General features: G+C 55.3%; 1 protein-coding gene across 2 annotated transcripts in view; it reads left to right on the forward strand.

The window, feature by feature from the left end:
- Nucleotides 1-18,987, forward strand: part of VPS45 (vacuolar protein sorting 45 homolog) — a 28,071-nt gene that overhangs the window by 5,075 nt on the left and 4,009 nt on the right. The window contains exons 7-16 of one of the 2 annotated variants that reach the window (XR_008447378.1): nt 711-821; nt 2,517-2,651; nt 3,038-3,151; nt 4,013-4,180; nt 7,885-8,043; nt 9,008-9,115; nt 10,733-10,854; nt 14,623-14,754; nt 15,994-16,562; nt 17,023-17,157. Coding sequence is in view for 1 of the 2 variants with exons in the window: in XM_054051224.1 (XP_053907199.1) it covers nt 711-821; nt 2,517-2,651; nt 3,038-3,151; nt 4,013-4,180; nt 7,885-8,043; nt 9,008-9,115; nt 10,733-10,854; nt 14,623-14,754 (1,049 nt within the window). In the remaining variant the exon portion in view is untranslated. Of the gene's footprint in view, nt 1-710; nt 822-2,516; nt 2,652-3,037; nt 3,152-4,012; nt 4,181-7,884; nt 8,044-9,007; nt 9,116-10,732; nt 10,855-14,622; nt 14,755-15,993; nt 16,563-17,022; nt 17,158-18,987 lie in introns of those variants that run through there. The other variant, XM_054051224.1, reaches the window with a different exon arrangement.

Genomic DNA, 18,987 nt, shown 5'->3' on the forward strand with positions numbered 1-18,987 from the left:
TGAAATACATTTGGCGACGTTGGTTAATATTTTTATATGTTGATCCATTTAAAATATGGATCCTTTTGAGAGGAAATACACTTTTCCACAGCATCATGGAATGGTTTGGGTCAGAAGAGACCTCAAAGTCCGTCCCGTTCCATCCGTGGACAGGGACACCTCCCGCGGGATCAGGGGCTCCAAGGCCCATCCAACCTGGGCCAGGGCCTCCCCACCCTCACAGCGAAGAACTTCTTCCTAATGTCTAATCTAAATCTTCTCCCTTTAAAGCCTTTTTTTTTCATTCTATCCGTGTAAATTCTATCATTTATTCCTTTATTATTACTTGGGGAGTGGCTGTAGATCCAGGTGAGACAGGATGAGGCGCGGTGGTTTTAAGCTGAGAGAGGAGAGATTCAGGTGAGATCTTGGGCAGAAATGTTTTCCTGTGGAATTGGACGGGCTTTGAGGTCCCTTCCAATTCATTCCATGATTCGTGGTTGCACGGCTTCAGTCCGGTCGCATCCCTCGTCTCCTCCTCCTTCCAACCACAGAGCAGGGGAAGAACCTTGGTTTCTGTGAAGGTCAGAAGTAGGAGATGCCTGATGCCTTCACAACTCCATTTTTCACCAGCTCTTCGCTTCTTCTTCACCTGAATCCAAAGGAAGAGGAAACATTTTCTGGGAATACAGAACATCAAGTGGCTTTTTTTTCCCCCTTTTCCTTGACAGCAAGTCATCACTAAAGAGTACGAGCTGTTCGACTTCCGCCGCACTGAGGTTCCTCCGCTGCTGCTCATTCTGGACCGCTCTGACGATGCCATCACCCCACTCCTGAACCAGGTGAATCCTCGCGCAGGGGCCGAGGTGGGAATGGGAGCTCTGGAAGCGCGCCGAGCCCTAGGGAATGGCAGCTGGTAGGGATTCACGCTGTGCAGGGCCAGGCTTATGCTGGGAGGGTAAAAGCCTTTGCCTCCTGTCCCCATTCTTCCTGAAATCCTTTTATCTCCTGCTCTGGTTTTCCAGTCTGAGCTCAGAGCCCTGGAAAACCAGGTCACTTTAAGACACACTTTCCATTTGGAGTCCTGGTGTTTGGCAGGGCCTTTTCCAAGGGTTTATGTGTACAGGCTGTTTGTTACGCGGTTCTTTTCCACGCTCTGCTGTGGATTCCAGCCAGAGCCATTTGTCCCCTCTTCTTTCTGGGGGATGCGCTTTGCCGTGGGTCAGCCTGGTGAGCAGGCAGCACCTGGAGCCGCAGCCAGGCTGCCCTCGCCACCGCCAGCGCCTCTGTATTGCTGGGGTTACTGGTGTTACTGGTTGATGGGATGGAGAGCAGCCCCGAGGAGAAGGGCTTGGGGTGCTGGTCGAGGAGAAGCTCGACAGGAGCCGCAATGTGCGCTCCCAGCCCAGAAACCAACCGTGTCCTGGGCTGCATCAAGAGAAGCGCGGCCAGCAGGGAGGGAGGGGATTCTGCCCCTCTGCTCCTCTCTGGGGAGACCTCATCGGGAGGATTGGGGCCAGTTCTGGAATCCTCAGCAGAAGAAGGAGATGGAGCTCTTGGAATGGATCCAGAGGAGGCTCTGAGGATGCTGCGAGGGCTGGAGCACCTCCCGTCCGAGGACAGGCTGAGAGAGTTGGGGTTGTGGAGAAGAGAAGGCTCCGAGGAGACCTCAGAGTGACCTTCCAGTACCTGAAGGGGCTCCAGGAAAGCTGTGGAGGGGCTGTTCATAAAGGCTGTGGGGATGGGACGAGGGGGAAAGGGGACAAACTGGAGAGGGTCAGGTTTAGACTGGACATGAGGAGGAATTTCTTCACCATGAGGGTGGGGAGGCCCTGGCCCAGGTTGCCCAGAGCAGTGGTGGTGCCCCATCCCTGGAGGGGTTCCAGACCAGGTTGGATGGGCCTTGGAGCCCTGGATCCAGTATGAGGTGTCCCTGCCTATGGCAGAGGGGTTGGAACTGGATGATCTTTAAGGTCCCTTCCAACCCAAACCATTCTATGATTCTGTGATTCTAACTCCCGCTGCTGCATGAGGAGCAAAGGAACTTTTAGGGAATTTCCCGGTTTAACTGTGGTGTCTTTGCAACCAGAGAAGGGGGAGAGAGCAGAGACAATCAGAACTGTGTGAACAGCACAGAGAGGACACGGAGCTGTTGGAGTGAGCCCAGAGGAGGCCACAGAGGTTATGGCTGTAGCATCTTCTGCACGAGGCCAGGCTGGGAGAGTTGGGGTTGTTCATCCTGGAGAAGAGAAGACTGCGGGGAGACCTTAGAGCAGCTTTCAGTGCTGAAAGGGCTCCAGGAGAGCTTTGGAGGGGCTCTGGATCAGGGAGAGGATGAGGGGAACGGTTTAGAGCTGCAAGAGGGGAGATTGAGGTGAGATCCTGGGGAGAAACGTTTTGCTGTGAGGGTGGAGAGGCCCTGGTTGGGCCCAGGTTGCTCAGAGAAGCTGTGTTTCAGCCTGGAATCCATTGATTTCCAGTGCTTCGTTATCTTCCTTTGGTCATCGTTTGCCTTTCTCTCTCGCCACCCTTACCAGTGGACCTACCAGGCGATGGTTCACGAGCTGCTGGGGATTAACAACAACCGCATCGACCTCTCCCGCGTCCCGGGGATAAGCAAGGATCTCCGAGAGGTTGTCCTGTCGGCTGAGAACGACGAGTTCTACGCCAACGTAGGTATCTCAGCGAGGATGGACTCTGAGCCTGGAGCTCTTTTCCAACCCAGTGATCCTGTGATCCACATGAGCCACTGAATTGGGGGGTTGGGTTCCATTCTTTGGTTTTCCATAGGGAAGGAACTTTCTGTTGGGTTTTAGCATTGAGGTGGTGATGTTCGAATCAATGCGTAGTGCAGATCGTGTCTGGCACGTGATTACGTGTCCGTTTAATAGTTTTATTGCACACGTGGCCCCATCCAGAGCCGCTCGCCCAAGCGCCGCTCGCAGGGAGGTGACGTGCCGTGGCTTCTCGGTGCTTTGGGCACAGATCCATCCTGTTCCGGTGACGTGGAGACTTGTGTTGGAATGGATTTCTCACCCCCCTGTCTTGTTCTGTGCAGAACATGTACCTGAACTTTGCAGAGATCGGCAGTAACATCAAGAACCTCATGGAGGATTTCCAGAGGAGGAAACCGAAGGAGCAGCAGAAGCTGGAATCCATCGCAGATATGAAGGTATGGACAATCTACACGTAACTTGCTGGGCTTTATACAGCCCATCCATTGCAGGATAGTGCAAATCACCGCTCTCGTACCCTGACAGTCATAGAATCATGGAATCAGAGAGACATTAAGGCTGGAAAAGCCCTCTGAGCTCATCCAGTCCAACTGTGAGACTGAACCGTGTCCCCAGATGCCACGGCCACACGGTTTGTGACCCCTCTGGGGCGGGGGACTCCCCTACTGCCCCGGGCAGCCTCGGCCAGGGCTTCACCACCCTGTCAGGAAAGGAATGTTTCCTGATATCCAACCTAATCCTTCCCTGGCACAACTTGAGGCCGTTCCCTCTCATCCCATCGCTTGTTTGGTGGGAGCAGAGCCCGACTCTCGCCTGGTTCCAACCTGGAGCTGCTCAGAGCGATGAGGTCTCTCCTCAGCCTCTGCTTCTCCAGACTAAACCCCCCCAGGTCCCTCACTGCTCCCACAACCCCTGTTCTCCAGCCCCTTCCCAGCTCCATTCCCTTTTCTGGATGCGCTCCAGCCCCTCAATGTCCCCGTTTGAGCGAGGGGCCCGAAAGCGAACCCAACATTTAAGGTGAGATCTGGATTTGAGTTCTGAAAACTGAACGCCTGAACTCTGATTCAAGGATTCTGTAATCCTGGAAGAGTAAATAAAAAATACAACCCTTCCAGAACCCTTGCAGTTGGAGAAATCCCACGGACACCTTGGATCGAGGTGCCTGAGCACCCACCCCCGCTGCTCCTCTTGTTTTTATTGATGCCAATTAGTTTGTTTGATTTTTCGCCGAGTTCTGCCCCTCCGCAGCCTCTGGCTTTGCTTTTGACCAACCGGTTGTTTTGGTTTCCCCGTCGCAGGCCTTTGTGGAGAATTACCCGCAGTTCAAGAAGATGTCCGGCACGGTATCCAAGCACGTGACCGTAGTGGGAGAGCTCTCGCGGCTGGTGGCAGAGCGGAACCTGCTGGAGGTGTCGGAAGTGGAGCAGGAGTTGGCCTGCCAGAACGACCATTCCAATGCTCTGCAGGTACCTCGGCCTCAAATTCCCACCTCGATCCTTTGTTTGCATCCAGGTGGATGATCCTGTGACTCCCTCCTTGATGGAAGTTTGGTTCTGGCAGCCGGTGGGAGTTCTGCGTGCAGATATCCTGCCGGGCAGGGATGTTAGATGTCGGGATTCCTCTTCTCCTCCCCGTTCGGTTCAGATGGCGATGAATCATCGTTAATAACTGGCTCAAAAAGCATCTTTGCAAGCTCTGTCTTTGCCTTTCACAACAAAACATTCCTCCATTCTATGCGGTTGGTTTGCTCCTGGGGAGCTGCCCACGCAGGCACCGGCGGAGAAAAACACTTGGGCCCTGCCTCGAGCAGAAATTCCTTGTGTTTTGGGCTTGGAGAAGAAATGGAACCCACTAAAGGGTCAAAACCGGACCATTCATAGAGGTGCTGGCTTTAACTCTTCTTTTTAACTGAAAACGAGTGTGAAGGCTCAGAGAGAAAAGATTTCCCTGGTCAAGAGGGCTGGAAGAGCCGAACAGAGACTCCTGTGAGTGTAGAGCGAGGCGCTGACCCCGTGCCGGCGCCTTGGATTCCACCGCTGACCCGGTGTCTGACCGCACATCAGCGTTGACGGATTGTGGCTCCAAAAAAGAGCCGTATTGTTGAGGGCGGTTGTGTTATAGCAGAGTTCAGCCACAGCTCAGCATCAAAACCCAACGGTTTAATTATTTCTAGCTAAAGTAGAAGTCGCGCAGCACAACGGCCTCTTTCTCCCGGCCCGGAGATGCAGATTGACCAGAAAATACAGACAATCCCCCTCGACAGGTTGGGAATAGGCGAATCTTCACCACCACTTGAGCAGCTGGGGGATAATATCAGTATTAATATCAATAACTCTTCCAGTGCTGTGATTCGTTAACAGCTCCTGAGCTGCTGTGAATGCCCATGAGGCTGCGGAAGCCGTCACAGCTGTGCAGACGGGGCGTGCGTAAAGATAACGCTTTGAGAGCTGATGTTTGGCAGAATTTGGGTGACTAAGCGCTGAATTGGGAACGGAGCCATCAAATATATTCGCTGCAAAGATCCCCTGAGGTTCTCTTGCTGCGTTATTGTTTCTCCACCGAGTTTTTGCAGCTCAGAAGTCAAAGATTTGAGTTCTAAGCCCTCAGCTCACCGTGCCGTGATCTGTTGGGGTTGATACGCCGGGCGTTAGCGGTCAAGGGTTGGGTGCTCGGTGGTGGAGGCCGATTTGGAAAGTGCTGCTCTGCTTTATGAAGCTGTTCCGGATCCACTGAAGGATGGGGATGATCCGATGTGGCAGCGAGGCAGCGGCGTTACCCGCTCTGTGGTTAAAAGGAGCGTGTGGCCGTGCTGGGGTGGCGCGGGGCGGTTACTGGAGATCACGCTGACGCTGTCTCGGGTCTTGGTCCGCGCTTAACCAGGTGTTGCAGTGCTGTGTCCACTTGTGGAGTCCTCAGCACAGGAAGAACATGGAGCTGTTGGAGCGAGAGGCCTCCAGAGGAGGCCACGGAGATGACGTGAGGGCTGAGAGCACCTCCTGGACAAGGCCAGGCTGGAGAGTTGGGGGTGTTCAGCCAAGAGAAGGCTGTGGGGAGACCTTAGAGCAACTTCCAGTGCTGAAAGGGGCTCCAGGAAAGCTGGGAAGGGGCTCTGGATCAGGGGGTGCAGGGACGGGACAAGGGGAAGGGTTTTAAGCTGAAAGAGCGGAGATTGAGATGAGATCTTGGGGAGAAATGTTCTCCTGTGAGGGTGGGGAGGCCCTGGCCCAGGTTGCCCAGAGCAGTGGTGGTGCCCCATCCCTGGAGGGGTTCCAGGCCAGGTTGGATGGGTCTTGGAGCCCCTGATCCGGTGGAAGGTGTCCCTGCCTGTAGCAGGGGGCAGAACTGGATGGGCTTTGCGATCCCTTCCAACCCAAACCATTCCGTGCAGTTTTCTTTGTACAGTTTTAAAGCCGAGAAGCCGTCCGCCCGTTGCTTACGGCCTGAAGGGCTCTGTTGTGTTTCTAACAACCGGGACCCACTGGAAAACGGACCCACTGGAAAACGCGGAGCAGCTGGGAAATAAACCACGCAGCTGGCAGCTTGCTCCACGAGAGCTCCGTATCTCTCCAGCTGTGCTGCCCCAGGCCGTCCCCTCTCGCGGGCTCTGAACGGCCAAGGCCACCGAAACAATGAAGAATAAGCCAGTGCGTGGAATAAAGGCGGAATTGTTCTCTCTCTGCTGTAACCTCAGCCTCTGCGGGTTTCGGAGTGGCCCCGGGCGCCCAGGACAGTACATTTCGGTTACTCTTCCTTCGATCTCTCATTAATCCCGACACAGTGCTTGAGCCTGGAGAGATGAATGGGAGGGTTTCAATCCCGTCTGCTCCGAAGGACAATAGCTTTTCTGTTTGATGCACTTCCCGCTCGTTCCGGCTTTGCCGCCGTGCTGCCTGCGCAGGAGCGAAACTCTTGCGTGGAAACATCTCTGCGGGCCTTGTCCCTGCCCTCCCGGGTGAATTTGTGACTTTGCCAAAGTTTGGATCCTCCCCCAAAGCCTGGATTTTAGCCGGGGTGTTTGGAAGTCGTCAGCATCGCTCAAATCACAGCAAATAGTGAGACCCTGCCTAGAGGCCTGTGTCCAGTTCTGGAATCCCCAACGCAAGGAGGACATGGAGATGATCCAAGGGCTGGAGAACCTCCTGCACAAGGCCAGGCTGAGAGAGTTGGGGTTGTTCAGCCTGGAGAAGAGAAAGCTCCGAGGAGACCTTAGAGCAGCTTCCAGTGCTGGAAGGGGCTATGGGAGAGCTGGGGAGGGGCTCTGGATCAGGGGGTACAGGGAGAGGATGAGGGGAACGGCCTCAAACTAGAAGGGGAAGATTTAGATGAGGCATTAAGAAGAATTTTTTTCAAGATGAAGGTGAGGACGCCCTGGAACAGATTGCCCAGAGCAGTGGTGGCTGCCCCATCCCTGGAGGGGTTCCAGGCCAGGTTGGATGGGGCTTTGGAGCCCCTGATCCAGTGAGAGGTGTCCCAGGGGTGGGACTGATGGGCTTTGAGGTCCTTCCAACCCAAACTATCCCATGGTTTTAGTATTTATCTCCCTTGTACTCAGCGCTGGTGAGGCTGCGCCTCGAATCCTGGGTTCAGTTTTGGGCCTCTCACTCCAAGAAAGACCTTGAGGTCCTGGAGCGCGTCCAGAGGAGGGAACGGGGTTGGAAGGAGCTGGAGAACAAAGTTATGCGGAGTGGCTGAGCGCCCTGGGGGTGTTCAGCTGAGAAGAGGAGGCTGAGGGGAGACCTTATTGCTCTCCAGAACCACCTAAAAGGTTGCAGAGAGGCGGGTGTTGGTCTCTTCTCCCCATTGAGAGGAGATGGATGAGAGGGAACGGCCTCGAGCTGCGTCCGGGGAAGTTTAGATTGGACATCAGGAAAAATTCCTTCACTGAAAGGGTTCTCGAGCCCTGGAACGGCTGCCAGGGAGGTGGTTGAGTGCCCATCGCTGGAGGGGTTTAAAAGGCAGGAGATGAGGTGCTTGAGGACATGGTTTAGTAGTGGATGGGGATGTTTGGAGATGATGATCTCAAAGTCAAAACCTGACGATTCTCCGATTCTCATTCTCTCGTGTTCCTCCCGTGTGCAGGTTTGTTGCCAGGCAGTGGCTTCACTATTCCAGTGATTTAACGTCCTCTGAAGGCCTTTCCGCTCACGCTTCTCTCTCTCTCTCGCTGCAGAACGTGCGCCGCCTCCTGCAGAACCCCAAGGTGACGGAGCTGGACGCCGCCCGGCTGGTGATGCTCTACGCCCTCCACTACGAGCGCCACAGCAGCAGCGGTCTGCCCGGGCTGCTCGCAGACCTCCGGAACCGCGGAGTGGCCGAGAAATACCGCAAGGTAACCGCAGCCGGGCCGACAGGAGGCCACTGAGGTGGAAAATCATCATAAATGGGTGTAAATCTCACCTGCACATAATGCTTTTTGGTTGAGTTGTCCCACATCTTGCGAAAAGATGCCCCGAGCTTGGCTGTAACTGTAAAAATCATAAGTAATCACTTAATTTCCAGCTATAAATCAGCAGGGTTGGAAAGGATTGAGTGAAGGAAAGAGGCAGGCGTGCCAGGAGGCTGCTAGGATGGGTGCGTGGCTTGTAAACAAGCCTGGTTCCTTCCTCCTTCCCCTCTTCCTTGCCACCTCTTTCCCAGTTCCAGCTGAGCAGGCACTAGGAGAGAATTCCTGGAGCTTGGCGGGGAGGGAGAGGGCGGCAGCGCCTGGAAAACAGAGGGAGCAGCTGGAGAGGAGGTGGAGGCGCAGGATGATGTCACCTTGTGTGGAGGATCTGCTGTCTGTGCAGCAGACTGTGGTGATGAAAGGCTGTCCTCGTGCCGGCAGCGTCGCCGCACGCTGACGCCCTCGTTGGATGTGGGGAATGCTGTTCGTCCCCCTCCCTTCCCCTGCCGCTCTCGGCACTGCATTGTCGTAGATCTCGGCACTGCACTCATGGAGCGTGGAGTGGTTTGGGTTGGAAGGGACCTCAAAGCCCATCAGGGGCTCCAAGCCCCATCCAACCTGGCCTGGAACCCCTCCAGGGATGGGGCACCACCACTGCTCTGGGGAACCTGGGCCAGGGCCTCCCCACCCTCACAGCGAAACATTTCTCCCCAAGATCTCATCTCAATCTCCCCTCTTTCAGCTCAAAACCATTCCCCTCGCCCTCTCGCCGCACTCTCCCTGGTCAGGAGCCCCTTGGGATCAATCTCGCTGACTCCTCCGTCGTCATTCCAGTACCTCCATCAACAAAAACCTGCCTGGAAGCTGGTTTCCAAGGTTAACAGGATTCTTTTTGCCTCTCTCTCTACAGCTGGTGGCCGCCGTCGTGGAGTACGGAGGGAAGCGGGTCCGGGGCAGTGACCTGTTCAGTCCCAAGGATGCCGTGGCCATCACCAAACAGTTCCTCAAAGGGCTGAAGGTACAGATCCGCCACCAGTGAAATAATGACAGTTTCGGGCAAACCTAAAAGGAGGTTGAAGAGAGGTGGGCGTTGGGCCCTTCTCCGATGTGCGAGGACGAGAGGGAACGGCCTCAGGAGTCGGTCAGGAGCAGGACTCGCGTGCAGTTCAGTGCCAGGTGGTGTGGATTTCAGAGATTTAATAGTAAAATGCACGGGGCTTTTAGGGTGTAATTCTCTTTGGAGACAGCAGGAGGTGGTTGATGAAAAGCTGCTCTAAATCTGGAGTTCAGTGATTAACACCTGATGGATCTGTCAACTGCTGATTTGATGATCATGGAATGCGTTGGGTTTGAAGGGACCTCAAAGCTCATCCAGTTCCAGCCATGGGCAGTGACGCCTCCCGCTGGATCAGGGGCTCCAAGGCCCATCCAACCTGGCCTGGAACCCCTCCAGGGATGGGGCAGCCACCACGGCTCTCCGCAACCTGTTCCAGGGCCTCCCCACCCTCACAACAAAACATTTTTCCCCCAGATCTCATCTCAGTCTCCCCTCTTGCAGCAAGTCTGCAGATGACACCGAGCTGAGTGGGGCAGTTGCCACACCGGAAGGACGGGATGTCATCCAGAGGGACCTGGACAGGCTGGAGAAGTGGGGCTGGAGAACCTCAGGAGGGGCAACCAGGCCAAGGGCAAGGTCCTACCCCTGGGTCGGGGCAATCCCCGGTTTCAGTACACGATGGGGATGATGGGATGGAGAGCAGCCCCGAGGAGAAGGACTTGGGGTGCTGGTCGAGGAGAAGCTCGACAGGAGCCGCAACGTGCGCTCACAGCCCAGAAACCAACCGTGTCCTGGGCTGCATCAAGAGAAGCGCGGCCAGCAGGGAGGGAGGGGATTCTGCCCCTCTGCTCCTCTCTGGGGAGACCTCAGCGGGAGGAGTGGGGACAGTTCTGGAATCCTCAACAGAAGAAGGAGATGGAGCTGTTGGAACGGGTCCAGAGGAGGCTCCGAGGATGCTGCGAGGGCTGGAGCACCTCCCGTCCGAGGACAGGCTGAGAGAGTTGGGGTTGTTCAGCCTGGAGAAGAGAAGGCTCCGAGGAGACCTCAGAGTGACCTTCCAGTACCTGAAGGGGCTCCAGGAAAGCTGCGGAGGGGCTGTTCATAAAGGCTGTGGGGATGGGACGAGGGGGAACGGGGATAAACTGGAGAGGGGCAGGTTTAGACTGGACATGAGGAGGAATTTCTTCACCATGAGGGTGGGGAGGCCCTGGCCCAGGTTGCCCAGAGCAGTGGTGGCTGCTCCATCCCTGGAGGGGTTCCAGGCCAGGTTGGATGGGCCTTGGAGCTCCTGATCCACAGGGAGGTGTCCCTGCCCATGGCAGGGGGTGAGACTGTATGATCTTTAAGGTCTTTTCCAACCCAAACTATTCTGTGAGTCTGTGAAAACCATTCCCCTCATCCTCTCCCTGCATTCCCTGATCAAGACCCCCTTGGGCTCCATCTCGGTCATCATTCCAGTACCTCCATAGCCAAAAACTTCCTGGAAGCGGGTTTCCCAGCTTTCCTATAGCCCCTTTTCTCTCTTTGCCTGCCGCCTTCCTCTATTAACTCGTAACAAGAGCTTCTCTTGCCCTGCAGGGCGTGGAGAACGTCTACACGCAGCACCAGCCTCTCCTGCAAGAAACGCTGGATCAGCTCATCAAAGGGAAGCTCAAGGACAGCCAGTTCCCGTACCTGGGTCCCAACACGCTGCGCGATAGGTATGTGGGGCCTCGTAGGGCAGAGCTTGGGACTGAAATACATCTGCCCCTTCCAGATCTGCTGCTCTCTTTGTGGTCTGCCCGTAGACAAACCAAGCTCGGACCCGGCAGAGCCGTGTTCTGGTTTTGCAGGTCTTGTGTCCTCAAGGAGATGCCCTGGAGAGGGCTGCTCAGACCCTTCCTGCTGGCCAGGATGCAACATTCCTGTTTTAAGGGCTCTGGTAAAGGATGAAGTCCTTGCGCCAAGCTGCCAGGATGTTCCCGTGATGGATTTTACCCTTAACTCCACTCCGCACCATCTGCTGCTTATTTGTAGAGCACCAAAAATAGTCTGATGGTGAGCTCTCCCCTCTGAGCCCGTTGCTGTTCCTGGTGGGAACGGGAAAGATCACTAGAATGATCCTTCCAGGTAGATTTCATGGAATCATAGACTCACCAGGTTGGAAAGGACCCACTGGATCATCGGGTCAAATCATTCCTAGAGCTCTCTTAAACCATGTCCCTTAAGAACTTCATCCACCGTTCCTTAAACACCTCCAGGGAAGGCGACTCAACCCCCTCCCTGGGCAGCTGTTCCAGTGCCCAATGACTCTTTCTGTGAAGAATTTGTTCCTGATGTCCATCCTGAGCCTCTCCTGGCGCAGCTTCAGGCCATTCCCCCTTGTCCTGTCCTCAGTCCCTTGGGAGAAGAGCCCAGCTCCCTCCTCTCCACAACCTCCTTTCAGGTAGTTGTAGAGAGCAATAAGGTCTCCCCTCAGCCTCCTCTTCTCCAGGCTAAACAACCCCAGCTCTCTCAGCCGCTCCTCGTCAGACGTTCTCCAGCCCCTCAGCAGCTTCGTTGCTCTTCTCTGGACACACTCCAGAGCCTCAACATCCTTCTTGGAGTGAATTAAACACAGGATTCGAGGTGTGGTCTCACCAGGGGCAGAATCCCCTCCCTGGCCCTGCTGGTCACACCGTTTCTGATCCAAGCCAAGATGCCATTGGCCTTCTTGGCCCCCTGGGCCACCGCTGGCTCATGGTCAGTCAACCATTCCCCTCAGGTCCTCCTCCTCTGTGCAGCTCTCCAGCCACTCTTCCCCTGGTCTGGAGCTGCACAGGGTTGATGTGCCCCAAGTGCAGAACCCGGTGTTTGGCCTTGTTGAACCTCATGCCATCGGTCTCAGCCCATTGATCCATCCCGTTCAGATCCCTTTGGAGCCTCCCTACCCTCCAGCAGATCCACACTTCCACCCAGCTTAGTGTCATCCGCAAACTTGCTGAGGAAACTCTACAAGGATCTGTAAATCCACAGCGAGGAGAAGAAACCAGGCTCCGATTTACACATGGGGACTAGGTGACCGTGGCTAATAACTGTCGTTGAGCTCTGCTCTCCGGTTCGAGCTGGCGGTGTTGGAGCTGATCGGTCGGCAGTGAAGTCATTAAAGGTAAATGCGGCCTTTGGAGTGAGGCTATGGAGTCGTTAGAAGCGCCACATCCTCCTCTCCCTGCTGCGTGTCGGTCGGCTGCTCCGTATCCCTTCCAGCGTTCATCTCCTTTGAGGAGAACCCACTGCTGCTTTGCTTCCTTTGGGTGAAGATGATTCCCAGACGGGTGAAGACCAGATTCCCAGATGATGCCATCCCAGTGATTCTCCGAGTCTTCTCCAGTGCCTGTTAAATGCCCCAGGGTTTCTGTGGAAGGCTTTTTGCTCCCAGCACAGGAACAATCCTCGTCCCTTCACACACGACGTCTTATTGGGTTTTTATCAGCAATGACCACATTTTAGTGAGGCTGAAATGTTCTCCTGTGAGGGTGGGGAGGCCCTGGCCCAGGTTGCCCAGAGCAGTGGTGGTGCCCCATCCCTGGAGGGGTTCCAGGCCGGGTTGGATGGGGCTTTGGAGCCCCTGAGCCAGCGGGTGGTGTCCCTGCCCATGGCAGGGGTGGCACTGGATGGGCTTTGAGGTTCTCTCCAACCCAAACCATTCCATGAAGGTGCAGTCATTGCTTGAAAACAGAAGGTGCTGGAGTTTGTGGGATGAATCATAGAATAGTTTGGGTTGGAAGGGACCTTAAAGATCATCCAGTTCCAACCTCCTGCCATGGACATGGATATCCTGCTAACCCAGGCTGCCCAAGGCCCATCCAACCTGGCCTGGAACCCCTCCAGGGATGGAACAGCCACCACTGCTCTGGGCAACCTGTTCCAGGGCCTCCCCACCCTCAGGGTGAAGAAATTCCTCCTCATGTCCAGTCTAACTCTGCCCCTCTCCAGTTTGTCCCCATTCCCCCTCGTCCCATCCCCACAGCCTTTATGAACAGCCCCTCCGCAGCTTTCCTGGAGCCCCTTCAGGTACTGGAAGGTCACTCTGAGGTCTCCTCGGAGCCTTCTCTTCTCCACAACCCCAACTCTCTCAGCCTGTCCTCGTACAGGAGGTTCTCCAGCCCTTGGATCATCTCCGTGGCCTCCTCTGGACTTGCCCCAACAGCTCCGTGTCCTCCCTGTGCTGAGGATTCCAGAACTGGATGCAGGACTCAGGAACCATACAGGATGGTTGAGGAACGCAGCCTCCGAGGTAAACACAGACATGAATCCCGGCGGTTGTCATCCACAGCAAAGCTCCGCCTGCTCCGTGCCCTACAAACCGAGCCCGAGAGTGCTGAAGCGCCGCTCTTGTCCTCGTTTGACTCGTGCATCGATCGCGCTTGAACAGCCGCAGCGGCGTCTTCGTTATGCATTAAACATGGGCGGATGTGTCACGGGGAGCTCCGCGGGGAGCGTGGGCGCTGCCGAGGATGCTGTAAGGACCGTCAGCGCCTCGTGGGAACGCTGAGGAGCGATGATGTTTTCAAAGGGATTTAATGGGCTGGAGGATGGTGTCAGTCTGGAGCTCAAATGCATCAGGAATGGTCCGAGGAGAGAAATTACCCGGATTGTGGCCTCGTGGTGCAGGATTTATCCTTATGTTTGATCTGATCCTGTCGCGACGTTTATATCTTGAAGGCAAAGAGGCCCTAAAGGGGGATGCGGACAAACTGGAGAGGTGGACAATCGCCAACCACGTGGAATTTAACGAGAACAAGTGTTGGGTTTTGTACCCGGGACACAGCAGCCCCAGAGCTCCTCCCAGATTGGGAGAGGGCGGAGAGCAGCCCAGGAAGAGACCCATCGGTCCTGGTCCGTGGCAAGCTGGCCACGACCCGGCTGTGTCCTGGTAGCCAAGAGGGCAACCGTGTCCTGGGGGGCATCCAGCACGGCACCGCCAGCCGTGGGACGGAGGGGATCATCCCGCTCTGCTCCGTGCTGGTGTGGTCCGGCCTTGAGCACCGGGTGTGGTTTGGGATAAAAGGGATCTAAAGCTGCTGGAGAGCGTCCAGAGGAGGGCACGGAGGTGGTGAAGGGTTTAGAGGGGAAGTCGTGTGAGGTTGAAGTCATTTGGTCTGGTCAACCTGGAGGAGACTGAGGAGAGACCTCATCATGCTCTGCAGCTTCCTCACACGAGGACGAGGAGCAGGCGCTGAGCTCTTCCCTCTGGAGCCGAAGGAATGGTGGATGTGCCGAGGTGGGTTAGGTTGGACTGTAGGAGAAGGTTCTTTCCCCAGAGGAGCTCCGGAGCGGCTCCCGGAGAAGCAGACACAGCCCCAAGACTGACAGGAGCGTTTGGCCAATGCCCTCAGCCACGTGGGGTGAATGTTGGGGTGTCCTGTGTAGGGACATCAGTTGGAATCTGATCCTTGAGGGTCCCTTCCAACTCAGGACATTGTGTGATCCTATGATTTTTATTGCAGGCCCCAAGATATCATCGTGTTCCTCATCGGAGGGGCGACGTACGAAGAGGCGTTGACCGTCTACAACCTGAACCGCACTAACCCGGGCGTCCGGATTGTCCTGGGGGGCACCACCATCCACAACACCAAAAGGTAACGATCGGATGCTTTATTGCAGGTGCCACGTGTGTGGAATCGCTGACAGGAGAGAGGATTTGTGACGCCTGAGGGACCTTTATTGGGCACTAAAACACAGAGCTGCGCGTAACCGGCCCGAGCCCAGCTCCGCTCAGGATCTCTGAGGGACTTATTGCCGAGCTGAGGGTGTTTTCCTGAATTCAGGAGTAGATGGATAGAGCTTTTCCTGCTTATAATTCACCACACACTCTGATATTCATATCACGCCGCACCCTGGGCTGCATCCAAAGCCGTGGGACCAGCAAACGAGGGAGGAGATTCTGCTCCTCTCCTCTTTTGAGACCTCACCTGGAATTCTGTGTCCAGTTCTGGAGTCCCCAAGATAAGAAGGAGGTGAAACGGTTGGAATGGGTCCAGAGGAGGCCTGGAAGGTGATCTGAGAGGAAACCTCTGGGGACCGAGCAATCATTTAGTTGGGTCTTAAACCCAAGCACAAATCCAGGCAGAGAATGGATTGGGAGGAGCCCTGAGGAGAAGGACTTGGGGTGCTGGGGGAGGAGAAGCTCCACAGGAGCCAGGAATGGGCTCTCTTTGCTCAGAAACCACCTGTGCTGCATCCTGAGCTGTGGGACCAGCAGGGAGGGATGGATTCTGCCCCTCTGCTCCACTCTGGAGCCCTGTGTGCAGCTCTGGAGTCCTCAGCACAGGGAGGACACGGAGCTGTTGGTCCAGAGGAGGCCACGGAGATGATCCAAGGGCTGAGAGCACCTCCTGCACGAGGCCAGGCTGAGAGAGTTGGGGTTGTTCAGCCTGGAGAAGGCTGCGGGGAGACCTTATAGTGACCTTCCAGAACCTGAAGGGGCTCCAGGAGAGCTGTGGAGGGGCTCTGGATCAGGGAGGGCAGAGGAAGGATGAGGAGAAGGGGTTTGAGCTGCAAGAGGGGAGATTGAGCTGAGATCTTGGGGAGAAATGTTCTGCTGTGAGGGTGAGAAGTTGTGCACAACGCGCAGGCCGGCAACAGGGAGGAGAATTTCTCCATCTCAGTGTTTAGAATGGAATTTTCGGAGCTAGCAAACGGCTCTGGATGCCTCGGGAGTCTCTTGGCGGCCGGGAAACGCTCACCCGGAGGCTGGTGCTGCAGGAGGGCTGGAGTGCGGCGAACAGGGTAAAACACAGCTCGGTTTTCAGGCCATCCACTGGTTTGATGGTTATAAAACCCCTGTGCTTTTTCCCTTTCCTTTCCTGGCCTGTAAGGGATCTTCAGGCTTCAAAGCTGCCGGCACAGAAACCGTAACAATTCCCTCGCACGGAAATCCAGTGGCTCCGAGCATCACTCGCTTGGAAAAAACACCCAAAGCCTCCAAATCCACGATGCCCACGTTGGAATTTGGCCCCTATTTCGTGTCAGATGGTTGGAAGGCTCCTGGGCTGCTGCCAGCCCGGCAGTAAATTGCTTTTACGAACTGGGTTACGAAGGCAAGTCTGTATTAGCCCACATATCGACCAATTCCTGCCCAAATTACCCAGCTTCCCCAACCTTCTGCTTTACAAAGTGGCCTTTGAACTAAATCCTGTTTCAGCCAAGCCTGAAAATTGTAGGAAAAAAGGGATCAGTGGACACACGAGCTGCTTTTGACTGATAAAAAGAGAGAAGTTAAGTGAATTGTCATCTCGAAGGATGCCAAAACCTCAGTTCCTCAGCAGCCTGGCAGCCGGTGAGCCGTCTCCATCGCCCCCCGGGACCGGTTTGTGCTCAATCTGTGACACCCAAACACACTCCGAGGTTGCAGGAATGGTTTTGAGCTGCAAGAGGGGAGATTGAGGTGAGATCTGAGGGAGAAATGTTCTCCTGTGAAGGTGGGGAGGCCCTGGAAGGGGTTGTCCAGAGCAGTGGTGGTGCCCCATCCCTGGAGGGGTTCAAGGTGGGGTTGGATGGCACTCGGAGCCCCTGATCCAGTGGGAGGTGTCCCAAGGGATGGAACTGGATGGACTTTGTCCTTTCCAACCCAACCCATTCCTTTATTTTATTAAGAAACACAATTCCTCTCACGCCTCGTAAAGCCACTGGGTTTGTTCTGACCGGAGAGGGAACAAACTCCGCCCGCACGGCCTGTTGACTGCCGCATCCTGACCTACTTACAGGGAATCACTTCCATCCTTCCTTATTATCACAGAATTCCTAGGATGGAAAAGACCTTTGAGATCATCAAATCCAACCATCCCTGTCCACTATGCAATGATATCCTCAAGCTCTTCATCTGTCCATCTTTTAAACCCCTCCAGGGATGGACACTCAACCACCTCCCTGGCAGCCGTTCCAGGGCTGGAGAACCCTTTCGCTGAAGATGTTTTTCCTGATGTCCAAACTCTCTCTCGTTCGATGTTTGCCCTTCTTTTCCATCCCTATGGATAGAAACCCCTCAGCATCATCTCGTGCAGAGCGCGTGGGATTCGGCTCTTCCGGCTGACCCGTGGGAGATGTGCGATGGGAAGGAACCCAGATTTTATGGTGTTTAACCCCTCCGCTAATCCCTCGGCCTTCCCTTAACGAACCGTCGTGTATTCCTGCAGGATTAGGGCTGATAAATCACAATAAACAAGGCGATTGTTGCATTAATGCTCCCCGTAAGCGCACTAATCCCGCGCTTTCATTGTTCTTACCGGGCCAACTTAATTTGTGACCAACATCTGTGTTCCTCGGAGCGGCTTAAGGGAAATCCATCCTCTTTTGGTTGGAAAGCAGGAGCCAAACAAGGCTTTGGGGCTGCTTGTGGTGTTGGAGGAAGTGGGGTTTTTTGTTTTGAGGAGTGGGAAATCCAACTTGCTGTGTTTATAAAGAAGGTCTCAGAGTGGAGGCAATGGGAACAGTTTAAACCATTGGAATGTGCTTCCCAGGAGGGGGTTGAGTCGCCTGTGGAGGTGTCTAAAAGGCAGGGAGATGCCCAGAAACCAACCGTGTCCTGGGTGGCATCAAAAGACTCCTGGCCAGCGCGGAGGGAGGGGATTCTGCCCACCTGCTCCGCTCTGGGAAGATCCCACCTGGAGTTCTGTGTCCAGTTCTGGAGTCCCCAACGTAAGAACAATATTGACCTGTTGGAGCGTGAGGCCACGGAGGGGATGCGAGGGCTGGAGCACCTCTGCTCCTCACCTGGAACCCCTCTGCTCCTCACCTGGAACCCAGCATCCAGTTCTGGAGTCCTCGGGAAGGACCTGGAGCTGTTGGAGGGCGGCCAGAGGAGGCCATGGAGATGATGCCAGGGCCTGGAGCACCTCTGCTCCTCACCTGGAACCCAGCATCCAGTTCTGGAGTCCTCGGGAAGGACCTGGAGCTGTTGGAGAGAGGCCAGAGGAGGCCATGGAGATGATCCGAGGGCTGGAGCACCTCACACACAAGGCCAGGCTGAGAGAGTTGGGGTTGTTCAGCCTGGAGAGAAGAAGGCTGTGAGGAGACCTTAGAGCAGCTTCCAGTGCTGAAAGGGGCTTGAGGAGAGCTGCGGAGGGGCTCTGGATCAGGGAGTGCAGGGAGAGGACGAGGGGAATGGTTTTGAGCTGAAAGAGGAGAGATTGAGATGAGATCTTGGGGAGAAATGTTCTCCTGTGAGGGTGGGGAGGCCCTGGAACAGATTGCCCAGAGCAGTGGTGGTGCCCCATCCCTGGAGGGGTTCCAGGCCAGGTTGGATGGGGTTTGGAGCCCCTGATCCAGCGGGAGGTGTCCCTGCCCATGGCAGAGGGGTTGGACCTGGATGGGCTTTGAGGTCCTTTCCAACCCAAACCATCTCGTGACTCTCTTCGGGGCAGGTTTGGAGGATGAGACCCTTGGCAGTTCTCACCCTGGAGGTCTCCGATGGGACCTCATCAGAGTCAGCCCAGAAACAGGAACAGCGTTGATTTTGTTTTCCTTTGCATTTTCCCCCCTTCACTCTTTGAAATGCGTATTTTTAGTACCAACTCCCAGTTTTTCTGTAAATAATTCGCAGGTCGGGCCAAGCGTTGTGGTTGGCGCCCGAACACCAGGTGATGGCCCTCAGTGCAGCACGAATCGAAGGTGTAGCTGCAAATCTTGAGCTGATAAAGCAGAAGCAAAACCTAAAACCCACTCGGATACCTCTGCTGTGTGAGGACAGAGAGGAACGGTTCCCGTTGTCACCTGAGAGGTGACACAGCAGAGCTGCGATGGGAACAAGAACTCAAACCACCTTCTCACACCATGTTAATGCAAACATGGAATGGGTTGGGATGGAAGGGACC

Source organism: Cuculus canorus, chromosome 28, assembly GCF_017976375.1.
Source record: "Cuculus canorus isolate bCucCan1 chromosome 28, bCucCan1.pri, whole genome shotgun sequence".
Classification (NCBI taxonomy): Eukaryota; Metazoa; Chordata; class Aves; order Cuculiformes; family Cuculidae; genus Cuculus; species Cuculus canorus.